The sequence below is a fragment of the Microtus oregoni genome, unplaced genomic scaffold (assembly GCF_018167655.1).
Source record: "Microtus oregoni isolate MIOR12 unplaced genomic scaffold, Mior012 000008F_ref0000371, whole genome shotgun sequence".
NCBI classification, from domain to species: Eukaryota; Metazoa; Chordata; class Mammalia; order Rodentia; family Cricetidae; genus Microtus; species Microtus oregoni.
In genome coordinates this window covers 21,592,202-21,607,708 of record NW_024543067.1, presented here as the reverse complement: position 1 = coordinate 21,607,708, position 15,507 = coordinate 21,592,202, and the positions used below count along the sequence as shown (strand labels likewise).

At 35.8% G+C, this 15,507-nt stretch overlaps 1 protein-coding gene across 1 annotated transcript; it reads right to left on the bottom strand.

Moving 5' to 3' along the window:
• Window positions 1–547: 547 nt before the first annotated feature.
• LOC121451798 (RRP15-like protein) lies at window positions 548–2,327 on the bottom strand. Its single transcript, XM_041657561.1, has one exon. The coding sequence runs from the start codon at window positions 2,319–2,321 to the stop codon at window positions 1,476–1,478; it is 846 nt and encodes a 281-aa protein (XP_041513495.1). The 5' UTR covers window positions 2,322–2,327; the 3' UTR covers window positions 548–1,475.
• Between the last annotated feature and the right edge of the window lie 13,180 nt (window positions 2,328–15,507).

Sequence of the window (15,507 nt, the reverse complement as noted above, 5' to 3'; positions counted from 1 at the left end):
GACCCACCACTGCTTTTCTTTTTGCCTTATGGATTTGTGTGTCTACTTTGTCATATGACAGCTCAGCTTACTCCCCAGGCTAGAAAAGCTCCTGGTCTAGTGGTTATTCTGACACGTGGATGATGGAAGGCTTCTTCCCAAATATGAGTAGTTTAAGACCTCACCATTTTTCTGTTTTCCTCTGTACTCTCATGTGTTTCTACTTTCAAAGATTTATCTCCAAGCTGACCTTTTCAAGCAGGATTGCCTCCTACTCTATTTTGTCTACATCTTGACAGGTGATTGAGAAGCAACAACTTATTAAAATGGTTTAAACTCCATAATTATAGAATCCAGCATGGAATGTTATAACAGACATGGAAACAAAAAGGGAAATAATTTTCAATTATCCACCCACCGTGAGATGGCCTCCATTGTTCTTTTTTTTTTTTTTTTTTTTTTTTACAGACACCAGCAACATAATTTAATCCAACACATAAGTTCCGAATAAGCAGGCGCTATGGGCAAGTCCTTTTCATCCTGACAGCAGACTCCAGCCAGGGGCTGATCCACCTGTAGTCAGGGAATATGTTCATTCTGACAGCAGACTCCAGCCAGGGGCCGATTCACCTATAGTCAGAGAATATGTTCATTCTGACAGCAGATTCCAGCCAGGGGCCGATTCACCTATAGTCAGAGAATATGTTCATTCTGACAGCAGACTCCAGCCAGGAGCCGATTCACCTGTAGTCAGGGAATATGTTCATTCTGACAGCAGACTCCAGCCAGGGGCCGATTCACCTGTAGTCAGGGAGTATGTGTGGCTCTGGAGCTGATCTGAAAACATAAACATCTGTGCTCCAGCACAGCCTGGGCAGGGCTAGGCTTCAGCGAACAGCAATGTAAGTTCGTGCACAGGGGTGGTAGCAGGGCTCACTTTATGGAAAGAAGTTCTCAAAGAGAACGCATCACATCCAGTGCCCATTTCCCTTCAAATTTTGTAACTTAAGTCAAGTTCCATGGAAATCTGGGGTGGATATTAGACTACTTTATCAGTGTTTCTAACATTCAAATAAAAAATGTTATAATTTGAAATTTTACTACATATATTTTCCAACACAAATGCCACCAATCACTCCCCACAACAGATACAGGACATCACCTCCCACAGACACAAAGACTCTGACATCAACCTCACTTTAATCACAGGTAGGACTGTACTTTGGAAACCCTGGTGCGTGATCAGTGCGTGCTCACGTGGAGGATCCTGGAGAAGCGTACATCACTGCTCAGAAAAGCAGAAGATGACTTTGTACAAATATTTTGGAAAATCCTCAAAGTTACGTAAGTAGTACCAACACAATTTTAGTACAGTTTGCACCTCAGGAGGCACTGAAGCAGGGGTTCTCAGGAATCTGGGTACTTCATAACGGCCTCCTGGCTCCCAACAGACAGAGGCCGCGTCTTTGGAGTAGAGTTGGAGGCTCCCAGTCTGCTCAGTCAAGGGTTCCTGCCCTGCCGCCAGCAGGTTCATCGCTCTCTTTGTCCCAGTCCTTCATACTGGCTCCCATCATGAAATCATCTCGCAGAATCTTCCACCCTGGGCCCTCTTCTGATTTCGCTTCAGTCTGTCTGGCTTTGGGGTTCTTCCCAGCAGAACTGTTCTCATTTGTACCATCCATTCCTCGAAGAACACTGATGAAATCCTTCTTGAAAACAGTTGACATCAACTTAGCTTGCTTCCTGATGGAGCCTCCTGCTTCCTTAACCTTTTCACCAACATTCTTTTGGTGTTTCTGAACAGCATTGAATAACTGCACCACACCCCTCGTTGCAATCCTCTGAAGGTTCCTCTCTGCCTCTTTGTCTTGGACAACATCTGGCTTCACTCTGCACAGCATCTCCCACTCCCGCTTCTTATCAAGCTGCTTCCTTTTCTCCAACCTCTCCTGCTTTAGCTTCTCCTTCTCCTTCTCCAGCTCTTTGTTTTTGGTGAGGATGGTGGGTTTACTTTTAGGAGTCTTTTTGTTAAGGATTTTGGCCATGGCATCTGCCCAGCCAGAATTAGTCCCAGCACTTGGCTCTGCAGCATCTTCATTTTCCTCCTCACAGGACTCCACATTGTCCTCGCTGTCGGCTTCTGCTGCGCCATCATCTGAGAACTGGCCCATTTCTGCATCACAGCTTTCTACCGAACCTTCCCCGTCAGAAGAGTCTTTGAGCTCATCTTCCAGATTCGAGATTTCAGCCTTGGCTACCAGCTTCATCTTTCGCTTCTTCTTCAAGGAACGCTTCAGCTTTTTCCCCGCGCTCACACGTGAGTCTTGAATGGTCGCAGCCATCTTGACCCGCCGGAAGTGCCGTCTGATCTCCATTGTTCTTATGATAAATATCTTAAAGATTTATTTTTTTGCAACTACTATAACAGCACTTGTAGCACAACTGCATCATTTTATTATTATCTCAAAAAATGTATTAAACACAGCTTGGTAGGCATATGATCTTCAAAAAGTTGCTAATATATCCTAATACTTTAAATTTATTCATGTGATTTGCTAAGCTATATCATGACATATGTGCTGTCTAAAATATTGATGTTTTGTTACATTAAACTAGAACTTAAATGAGAAATAGCTGTGATGAGGATACATAATTTTGTATATGATAGATCCAGAGCTCATAGTAGTCATTAAAATGGTAAAAACCCGCCCCCACATTTTACTTTATGATATAAAAATCTGGCAATGTCAAACTAGACCAAATTATGTGGGACAGTTCTATAGAACACTTGAATATCTCTAGTACATCTTTGGGCCTACCTTTGGTTTCTACAGTTTGGGGAAAATTCTTTTGTTTCTTTGGGCACTTATGTTACCTTTAAACTTCATTCTATCATAATACTGTATCTGGTTTGGTTAAAAAAGACGCTGCAAGAATTGCTTCTGGATTTAGCATTGACTACTGCTATAATTTGGGTCTTGAGTGTTCCCCTAAGACTGAGGTCTTAAACATTTGATCTCCAGAGAAGCTCTATTAGAAGCTGTTGTATCCTATCATAAGTGGGACCCAGTGGGAAGTATCCAGGTATCATTGGAGTGTTCCATTAAAAGGGATTCTAGGAACTGGTCTTTTTGTTTGCTTCTCGGATTTTGATGTAATTCCAGCTCATGACCCTGTCATGATGTACTGTCTTATCACAAACATAAAATAGTGGAACAATTAATCATAGACAAAAATCTTCAAAATCCATGAACCAAAATGTATGCTTCTGTGCATAGCTTCATTTTGTAGGTCATTCTATAATAGTGAGAGAACACTAACACAACTTTCCATCTCTCTTCTTATTCATCTTTATCATCCAGTGGTGATTTCCAATTACTCCAGAAAACAGTTCAAGAATAAGTAAGAGTTATTTTATTTCTGAAATCATCATTTTCAGACTTTCCCTTGGTTAATACAGAACTGTGTTGAGGAAGGCATATTAAAGAAGAAGATTTTCTCTATACATCCTAAAAATCTGAAGAACAAGATAAAGGGCTTCATAATGAAAAATATGACAGAGGATTTCCAAAGCAAGACATACTCTTATTGTTGTAGGAGATCCAGAAAATAAATGTGAATTATTTTTTAAAGTTTCAATGAAATATCTGCCTATCTACTTCACTTTATAATGTATGTCATTTCCTAGATTCTGAGCTTTGATTTTAGTACATTTAAGATATTCTGCAACAAAGTCAAAATAACTGTTCTTTAAGACTGTGAAAGTCATTTTAGTACATTAAGTGATGGCAAAGAGAAAATAAAGAATACGCCTAACTTACAAAGAGATATACATTACTCAATCACTTTCTTCTCTTTTCCCTTAAAGAGGAAATATTTGAATAAGATAACAGTGACCTACTTTTTGTCACAGTGTCTATATCTAGAATATATTTTCACATATGAGGGAGGATACATGTATAGTGCTATTTATAAACATACAGAATAGCTAATTGAATAACATCTAATAACTCCACAGTCAAATTATCATGGTAAAAAATTTAGTAGCAATTTTCTTAGACTCCGTTTCATAAGAATACCCTGGTCATGAAACAAAATCAGACTGTGGAGGGCCTTAAAGGGGTTGCTTCAGGACAATTGGTGTGGGAGGGGCAGAAAAGATGAGAGGAAAGGTATATCTACTGAAGTACACTTTGTTAAAAATGGCATAGTGATATCTAATCTTTGTATGCTAATTTTAAAAAAAACAAAACATTAAAAATAAGTAAAAATCTCCCCAAATGGGCTTTTACAAGAACCTTGTGAAGACACCCAAATGTTGCAATGCTGTATGTAACTAGGAACAATGCTCTATTCTTATACTGTAATGATGAATTGCCCAGGTCCTTCATTCAAGTCATTGTTATAACAATTGAGGAGAATTATAGAAATGCCAGGAAAAAGAAGTAAGAGTATAACTGTGATTAAATTTTAGTAAAGAAATAGTCATTAGTGTGGCTGCCTTAAATGTGAGGCATTTTTTGATTTAATAAGTCATCTTTCCTTTCCAGTCTTCCCATGATGGCCTCATAATTTCCCTACTTATTACATACAAACACAGATTTTCACAAATGTTTTGCCAAAATAATCAAAAGAGAAAGGAAATGAAGGAAACAAGGAAGGAAGGAAGGACGGAAGGCAAGAAAGAAAGAAAGAAAGAAAGAAAGAAAGAAAGAAAGAAAGAAAGAAGTGCTATCTAAGATTGTTGAAATGTCAGACAACAAAGAAAGTGAGTAGGTAATATACCTGAAGGGTGCCTTGTCTCTGTGTAACACTAAGGAGTCCTGAAGTTGGTGCAAATCTTCTGATTCCATAATAGATACTCACATTTTATAACAAATACTAGTTACTATCAATGGAAAGAAAATTAGCTAAGCAAAAATATTTCATTGTATAATGAAGGCATATTGACATTAAGTAATAAAATAAAACAACATCAACATAAATAAATAACTTATACACTTTTTGGTGAATTGAACAAATATTGCCCCCATGGGCTCAAAGGGAGTGTCACTATTGGTAAGTGTGATCTTGTTAAGTAGCATTGTTAGAGGAAGTATGTCACAGGGTGGGTTTTGGGGTTGCTGAAGACTAAACTAGGCCCAGTGGTTCTTAGTATTCCTGCTGCCTGTTGATCCAGATATAGAACTCCCAACTTCTCAATCACCATGTCTGCCTGCCTTCCACCATGGTTCCCATCATGATGATAATGAACTAAACCTCTGAACTGTAAGCCGTCACCAATTCCATGCTTTCCTTTATAAATGTTGCCATGGTCATGGTGTCTCTTCAGAGTAATAAAACTATAACTAAACCATACTGAAATACAAATTATAATCAAGGAAAATCTTGTCAGTTTTCCACTCTGAAGCACATGCTTAATATATCCCTGAGCACACTCCATACATGTGCTAGAACATAGTGAGTATGAAGATCAGTGTCTATACTTGAGAGCAGACAACCCTCAAGTTACAGAGAGCAGGTCACAGTACTTATAGCTGAGCTATATGTTTTCTAGTTATGAGCATAAAATGGATTCCAAAGAAAGCTATAGGTTTATTTTGAACCCCTAAGTCTCCTCTTCTGCTTTAATTTTGTCTTTACCACCATCACTTCCTAACTTTTCTGCTAACATTGTTCCTTAAGGCAGGTGTGTGATAAATGCGGGTCTTATATTCCAGTATATAAAAAAAAAAAACCCTTAACCTTCAACCTAGCTTAACTATTTTACATTTATAAAAATTTTTTTCTGAGTGAATTACATTCCCTATTATTGATTTTTATTTTTTAAAAAGGAAATAATGCATAGCTCACAGAATCGTTGAAAAATTTCAAAGGCATTTAGGATGTGTTTTAGTGGGAGAAACTGTACAATAATGCTGGTTCCCTCTCCCTGAGGGATCCTGACCCCATTCTTCTGCAGAACCGCCATTTGTCTCATTTGCCAAATCTCTGCCATTTTATCAGCCCAGTCACCTGGGATGCCTTCCACCCTCCATTTTCAGGTCCTTTTAATTTCATGCCTGAACTATTTCAATAGTCTCTTGTCTCTGATCTCCAGCTTATGTCTTCTCTCACCCTCTTGTTCACTGTTGCCAGACTAATCTTTCTAAAGTATCATTCTGATGCTGCCATTTCCTTGTTTAAAAATATTTAAAGAATTTCTAATAGCTGCAAGGAGAATTGAAAACCATTCACTGACAACAAAGCAGTCTCCCACAGTATGAACTGGCTAACATTTAATACTTGGGGTCTAGGATCCTGGCATTTTGTACACATTTTCTATAATCCTCAGTGCACTGAAGCAAGGCAGGGTTGTTATTTATTTTTACAAACAGGAAATGGTGGATCAGACACCATTCAGAAATAGCTGAAATATGGCAGTTAGCAGGTACGAGCAGATAAAGGAGTCTTTGGTTTTGTTTCCCTATAACTGCTCTGTCCTTCTTTACATATCAAGTTCCAAGCCATTGCATCCTTCTTCTGTAGAGTTTACATTACTGTATTTTATTTGTTTCTAGCTATTTGTCTCCAGGATGGCATCACCCATTAGAACCCCTGGCAGGGAAGGGAACTGATTTCTTCTTTCATCCCTTAGACCATATCTTGAGTGGAAGGTATAGTCAGAAAAAGTAAATATTGATTAAGGAACTACTTAATTAATAATAGAAAGATGACATTAATGATATCTAAAATGGTACTTGAGATTCAAGAACAGTCTTAGGGCAATGGAGGTAATCTTTTTTTTTAAGATAGTGATGGTGTTTAGTGTGTGAGAATGGTGTGTGGGCATTAGATGAGAGACTGAGGATGAAAAGAAAACTGTAAAATTACATGATGGCTTTTACTTATCTTCCTGTTTTATTTTCTGATTAATAATTGTGGTATTTATTCATGATCAATTCACAGTGTACTTTGTATGTTATATAGGAATCTGTTCAATAGTAGCCTTATTTTAGAAGGAAATTATGTCAAACATCTAAAGAAGCAAATATCATTTTATCATTTACTTGTGGTATTCATGGTGATTTTTAAACAAACAGCAATATATAAGTATATATAATAATATATATGTATATTTTTATGTTAGTGTGTGTGCATGTGTGTGTGTGGTATTTCCTCTAGGGTGGTCAAGAAAAAATAGAGGATATTAATTTCTGCATCTAGGTTTTTCAAATATATTGTGAAGAAAAATTTAATAACAAAATGTTTACAAGTTCAACTATAAAATTTTACACACACACACACACACACACACACACACACACACACACTGACTCTTGAATTTAAAAAGAATAGACAAACCAAAAGGAATTTTTCCATTTAACTGCTAATAAAATATAAATATGATTAGGCCTTTAAAACACACAATAAAATCTCTCCTCATACAAACAAGCACACAAGCCTGAATCCCAGAGTTGAGCAGCCTCTTTGCTGGTCCCTAGATAACTGAGTCTCTTTGCAATAAAGAATTGGAAATAAACCTTTCATAGTTCTTTGCCTTTCAGCAACAAATGGTTAGTAAAACAAGTGAGAAAAATTACTCTTGGAAACTAATTACTAGTACTTAAGCAGAGGAAATTGTGAAATTAACTATAAAAGCAATTTCTTACCCCAGTTGACATATTGGATGATAAATAAAAATTATAGAAAATGCAGGCAAAAATAAAATAATGGGAAAAATAACAAAATAAAAATTAAAGATTTAGTATTACTGGTAATTGAAAATTCAGTTTCAATCAGTGGGGTTTAGATTTCAGGAATTTAAAATCATGCAGAGTCAATAACAAGAAAAAAAGTACCTCGAAACAACAGTAGATATTTATCATTATTGCAACAATGATCTTATTTATTTTATTAGGCAATTTTCCATTCTCTTCCTGAGTGGCACTGCCTGTCTCCCTTGCTTCATAATTGGTTTCGGCTGCTAGCCATCTGACAAAGTCAATTATTTCTTGTCTGTCTTGCAGTCCTGGGAGAGATCTCAATATCAACTGAATGCAGTTTGAAGTAGCTCTGTCTGTAGTAAAAAAAGGAGAATAAAATCATGATTCCTCACATGAAATCTCTGCATATGAATGCAGTTGTACACAGGAAATGTGATCAGTTTCTATCATGGGCATAGCAAATTTGTCCTTTCATTAAAGGTATATCAGTTTGTCTTCCCAAAGTGATAAAATTTGAAAGTGTTTATAACTGCAAGTCTTCTAAATGCATTAACCTATTTTCTTGTTGTTGGACTAAAAATTCATATGGAGGAGGGAAGAATATGCCTCATGTTCTTGATATTTCCTTGGCATATGATTGTGTTGGAGAATGTGTATATATGAGTGTGTACAAAGAGGAAATTGTCTATGAAGGTCTTCAATGAAAAGGTTTCTAATTAAAAAGGCCTCTTGGTCTTCCCCTCTTGACCAGAGCCCAAGACCCCACTAGTTCTCCTTTGCTTCTTCCAGTCACTCTCCCAAGCCAATCTCCATTACCTTTGTGACTCTCCTAATGGTCCACAGAATTACTTTAGACTCCTTACCCACAGCCACTAGGCTTGGCTGACATTCAAGCGGCTTGTCTCTCCCTTCCCAGCTCCACTCTCTTGTCTGTAAGGTACCACTATCCCAGCTCCTGCTGCATGCCTTAGCTCCCCATCCCAGTCCTTCTCCAATCCCTTCTGACCTGTCCCTATCCTTGTCCTGACAAAATTACTACCAGTTCTCCCTCTGCCTCCCTTTGTGGAGCCAAACATGTCTTACTTATGAGAACTCTAGGATCATCTGAATCCTGCTAGACTATCATTCATTCCACCCATGGCACTGACCAGAGACGTCTTGGTTTGAATCCAGAGTTCCAACAAGAATTTCAGATCTGGGAACAAGCAGAGGCTAAATTCCAAATCCCAGTGCAGACCCAATGCTAAAACCTAACCATTGTTCCTCTTGTACATACCCTGTATGAATTGGGTAATAAAACTCAACAACTGAGCACTCACACAACAAAGGAAAAATCAGATAGAAACATCATAAAAACAAACATCATAAATTCCAATATCTAGATTTCATCAAAAACAAAACCAACAAAACCCACAAACAAATATGAACAATTTGCCCCCTCAAAAAATCAGCATTATTATTGTAACATGCCTCAAGGAAGAAATATAAAGCACAAGATAAAGACTTCAAAATAGTGATTATCAATATATTCATGGACCTTAAAAGAGGATATGAATAGGCGGAGCATTGGTGGCAGTGCATGCCTTTAATTCCAGCACTCTGATAACAGGAACAAGAGTTTCTCAATGAGATGAAGGCCAGCCTATAGTCTACAAATTGAATCCCAGCACAGCAAGAGATACACGGAGAGATCCTGTTTTGAAAATCAAAAACAAAACAAAACAAAAAATAGAGGATATGAATAAATGCCTTAATGAAGACTGGACAACACAAATGGTTAAATGAAATAATAGTAATAATTCAAGACAGTAAAGTAGAACTTAGCATATATGTAGAATCACTAGAAATATCAAATTAAAATACTGTTTGAAATGAAAAATGTTGAATATAAAACAAAAATGTTTATAAGTAATACTCATTCACATATTAAAAAGTGTGGAAGAGGGAATTTCAGGTACTGAGGAAAAGGGTAGAAAAAACAGCTGAAAGGAAATGTTCAATCCAACATTTATGAAATACCTTAAAATCAGAAGAGGAATACTAGCAATATGCTATGAAAATATTATAAAAAACAGACAAAACATAAGTTTTCATTTTTCTAAAAGAAAAATGACAGATTGAATCCAAGGTAATTGAAAACAAATAAGCAAAAGAATTACAATACAATATAAACAAATGAAAAAAGTTAAGCTCAATAAAACAATAAAATAAAAAGAAATTTTTTTTAAAATACTTTAAAAATTAGCAAATATTGATCTAGGCTATAAAAGTTACATATTAATATCAAATATGAAATTTCAGCTTAGAATTCTTGAATATCAAAATGAAAATTAAAGAAAATATGTAACTTTATATATATATAAAATTGATAAGTAGAGGAAATGGGTCAATTCATTCCAATAGAAAAAGCCCCAAGTCCAGTTCTTTCACTGATAAGGAAGGAAGGCATAGTAATTTTTGAATTACAAGAAGATAAAAAGTATGTTTATATTCAATGTATATGATTTTTATTATTTTAATATTGGAACCAGATCATGATGTTAAAAGAAAACTAAGAATCAATATTGGTCATTAATACAGATAAGAAAAATAAAGGCCTCAATGACATATTAGTGAGTTAAACCCAAACTTTCATTTAAAAATTTTTATATCATGATCCAACAGAATTCATGCTAATCATTTAAGTTGCTTAGCTATACAAAATCAATTAGGTTCAACAACTATATTGACATGATAAAATGTAAAAAATCTATCCCACGTTACATCTATAGATACATAAGAATATTTAAAATAATCATCACCCATTCGTGATAAATAGCAAACATCTCACCAAACCGAAAGTATTTAACTTTCTTGAATTAAGTTACTCTTAACTTTGAAAACAGCACATGTATGCATGGTATGTGTGTGCAATAGTGGCACAAACATTGCTGGAGAGATCAACACCTTTGCTTGTATTTAAGGCCCAATATACAGGATATAACCATTGCTTTACACTGTTTTGGTGACCAAGATTCTGAGATTGATTATGCCAAAAGTATAGGGGAAAAGCAAACACTATTGTTCTACTAAATGAATATAGCAATAAAATAACACCTAATGACATTCTGCTATGACTATAGAGCTACAGCTCACTTGGATGTCATCACAAAAGCTTTCTCTTATAGTAGATTGGAACTAACACAGAGCCCACAAATGATGAGTGCAGGGAAGGAAAAAATTTAAAACACTTGATCCAAAATGGAATGTCTTCATCAAACCCCTGTCTTTGGGGGCTTTGAAAGCTATGTAAAAGAGGAGGCTGTACTTTTACCAATGCCTTTTATGACCCCTCACAGTGCCAAACGCTCAGCTTTAAAACCACCACCACCTTGCTAACTCCTACTACCACATTTGACTGCCAGGGCAAAGTACAACCTCTGAAAAAGCATAGTGAAATAGCTTAAAATTCACTCTGGAATACAGAGTCCCGAGTCTTTTATCTTACACCAGAAAAAAAATCACGTAATCAGAGTAGAAAGGGAACTGTCCAAATAGATTAACTGAATTGTGGTTTAAGTTGTTTTGTGGTTAATCGCTAAGCACAATGGTATTTTTTGAAAAAGTCATATGAGCATCAGATCACCAGTATATCCCTGAAGTTTAGTTTAGGTAGAGATTGTTCTATGCTTCCTGGCCTCTTTCTGTAGGTTAACACTGACAATGAAATGTTACTGCCCTCTAATGGATGGAATGTGATAGACTTAGTTAAATTTAAATTTAAATCAACTACCAGGAGTTCCTCATTTAAGATGGGGGTGTGGTCTCAGTAGTTCCTCTCTTATCAAAGCTGGAAATTGACCAAGTTTGATTTTGTGCAGGCCTTGCGTAGGTAACCACAGTTCGTGTGTACAATAATCAAGCTATGCCTAAAGGACAATAATTTCCAGCATTACTCCCATCCTCTGGTTCCTTTACACTTTTTAACTACTCTTTAAGGATCTTCCCTGAGCATTGAGAACAGTGGGTAGGTTTTCAAATGAATGTTTGTTTTAGTCTCCTTCATGTAAAAGTGTTAACTGATTTTCACTGATATGAAAACAATTTTATCGATTTAATATTGAATTCAGATCCCAAATTCTCATCTAATAGTCAAGTACATTGAGGTAAAATAAATTAAATAAACTGCAAGTATTGGATGTTTTTCTGGTTTTCAGTGTCCCTTAAAGTGTCTCCTCAAGAACAAAACTGTAAACTTCTCAGTGGATTCCATTTCTCCTGTAGTAATTCTTCCAGAAATACGTATTAAAACAGGAGTTTCCTCCCAGTAGCCATGACAGCAGCAGCCCCTTGTGGCTCCGTGGTCACCTTGAGTTATGTTCTACTAATCACTCATTTCACAAATCAAAACAATGTCACTTCAGTCGTTAAGTAGCAAAGTAGAGCAGAGAACAGAATTAATATATATTATGTTATATTAAAATTGTATTAATATATTATATTATATAATCTTTCATAATTTATATATGCATATTCATCACAGCAGTCATAGTGAACTAAACCCAAGAACATGTTTTCCTCCCTTCTGTGTCAAGCTGTTATGTTTTCTAAAATCACAAATATTTGCTTCAGTGTTTGGAATAGTATATGATAACAGGTGTCAAGAAACCAGAGTAGCCCACAAAGATTTAAGATAGAACTAAATAGCAAAACAAACCAACATAAAAAAGCTGTTATAAGTTATTAGTTCAATTTAGTTTTTAACAGAAATTAAATGAAATAGAAATTTTGCTTTTCAAGAAAATAAAACATATTCCATTTGCTTTCACTGATGAATGTACCCTTATAAAACCTGATCAAGCAAGAACAAAGATCAGGGAAGCTGAGTGCTTCTAAACTTAAGAAAAATTAGTATAGTCTTGAAATCCAAAGAAAACCTTATGATATTAAGTTTATATGTGCAATTTGAAGTATTTTTAAATTTGTATTTACTATCTCCAGACATCTATTTTAAAATAGAGCAATTAAATTATATAAAAAAAAACATTCAAAGAGTAACAGCAAATTTTTTGGATGATCCACAAACTACTAATAATTTTTAAAATGCTTTTGTCAAAGCTTAGCTTAAACATCAACTGGAAGTAAGTAGCTGTATGTACATGATGTAATTTTATTGTCTTAAAAGTGAAAATTATAATTTTTCCTCAACTCTGCCCTTTGTCATCAAATTTTGCAGTCAACCATATATATATTTGGTTTTTCGAGACAGGGTTTCTCTGTAGCTTTGGACCCTGGCCTGGAAATAGCTCTTGTAGACCAGGCTGGTCTCGAACTCATAGAGATCCGCCTCCCTCTGCCTCTGAAGTGCTGGGATTAAAGGCGTGCACGACCACCGCCTTGATTGAGAACAAAATGCTTAAAAGATAATGTAGGAAAAAACAAAAGGCTATGTGAAAATTAGTTTGTTTATATTTAATCATGCAAATTTATATGTGCAATAAGGATTTAAACCTGAAAGTATTCTTGACTATATGAATTTTTCCATCTGTCATTATTAAGATACTTTTTCATAGCTAATATTGATAAAATTGTCATAATTTAAAAGTTACCAATAAAGCAAATACATATCTGGCGGCATACTGTTTCTATTACAATGAGTGCTTAATCTAAACTTTTCCAAAATAACATAGATCATAATTTATACAACTGGTGCTGTGATCATTGTGAAAACATTCAGCTATGTTCTCCTCTAATTAGTATGACAACCTTGAAATTGAAGACAGACCATAACTGTCAGGTTTGTTGGCAGGAGGCAACCATAGTTGATATATTAAAAATATAGACATTTCTTTAATACACTTTACATTGTTGCCAGACAGTTATAATTTTAAAAATTATTCCATGCCTTTATAAGACATTCTTCTAACCCTATGCATTGATTTACACAATTGATTAATATTTTAGTATATATAGAACCATTTCAGCACTCATATATTAAGGTGTTGTCTTCATTTTTTTACTCTTTGGTATTACCAAGTAAATAATAATGCACATATTAATACTACATGATGAGCTAGTCATCTGTCTTAGTGTTATATTATGTTGCTGAAAACTAACACCACGACCACCACAATATATATAGGAACTCATTGTGACATGAGGTTAGAATCAATGGTCATCATGATGGCAGACAGGCATAGCACTGGAGCAGGAGTTCAGAGCTCACATCTAATCCATGAGCAGAGGCAGAGAGAGACACATGCTGGTAATGGAGTTAGGTTTTATTTTTATTTGTTTGTTTGTTTGTTTGTTTATTATTGGTTTTTTGAGACAGGTTTTCTCTGTGTAACAATCCTAACTGTCCTGGAACTAGCTCTTGTAGAGCAAGCTGGACTTGAGCTCACAGAGATTCACCTAACTCTGCCTCCCAAGTACTGGGATTGAATGCATGCACCACTACTACCCAGCTGGAGTGAACTTTTATAACCATCAAGCCTCCTCCAGTGACACTCCTCCTCCAAGAACCATACCTCCTAATTCCTTCCAAACAATCACCATACCCAGTCACATGCATGAACTTATGGGGCCATTCTCTTTCAGACAAACACAAGAGAGAATTCAGAAAGAGAATGTGAATTTAGATATTTTTAAACTCAGTTTATTTGTATCTAGTTCAATTATGTATTGTCTTAATTGTCTATCATTTCAAACTAAACATTGTTTTATTAGAGGAAAAATGTTGAACAGAACACTTAAAATCTATGCCTTATTTTTGTCATTTTTCCTTCACTTTAGATAACATATTTTAAATATAATTGTATAGTTATGCTATAATACCACACCAGAATCAAATAATCCCATGTGAAGTCTTTAGGAACATCTGAGTTCAACTAATTTTAAAGTCCTTACACTCAAATCATAACTGAATGCACCTCAACATCTAGTCACCTTAATAAATAGCTATTTACATGAATGTATAGAATAACAGCTGTAACGGCGTAAATGAATGCAGACAGAGTGTAAATATATATATATAGCTTTAATGTAGTAATAGACTTACAGAACCACCGTTCCCGCGGAGACCAGGAAAGCAGAAGCAAGCACTCGGAGCTTGCTCGCCAAATTTATAGGCAGACATTAGCCCGAGGCGAACACGCCCCCTAAGGGGCGGGACTTATCCCTACATCTCCCCTTTTTGTCTAAATAAGACAGAACTAAACCAAATACAACTACATACAATAACAACAAATAATAAATATAACAAACAATATTGAGAACAAAAGCTTTGCTAAACATTCTATCTCAAGGAGTCCAAATAATGTAAAGAGTAACTACAATTATATAATCTTCAACTCAGTCAAAGATCTGAGAAGGGAATAAACACTACTCAACAAACGAGATATATCCAAAATGTGCAACAATTGACAGAGACAACTGACTACCTGGGCAATCACCCAAAGTCTCGTTTGCAACGTTGAGTCAACCAATTTTGGCTAAGGCCTAACATAACTGACATACCATTATTAAAGGCAAGGAACTTTTCAAAACTATCTTACCCTGTCTTGGCAGGATATGACAGTCCTGTTTTATCCATTGATGCACTCTCTGTATCTGTGTCAGTGGTTGAGGTATGGGCATTTCTTTGCCCAAAGGCCAGTTCTGCCAAATAGAAAGGCTCCAGGTGGAGTGTTTTTGGTGCTCAACATTCTCTCGGGAATAGAGCGGTGTTGCCAGGAGCAATTGTGTCTCACTATCACGAAACTCTGAGTTAGATTAAAGGCCATATTCTACAGCTCTTTGAAGAGGTTGAAGATTATCTATCTATACTGAGTATAATCTCTAT

Bases quoted from the DNA above. Each gene is read 5' to 3' on its own strand.
- LOC121451798 (XM_041657561.1), bottom strand. From the start codon at position 2,321: ATGGCTGCGACCATTCAAGACTCACGTGTGAGCGCGGGGAAAAAGCTG.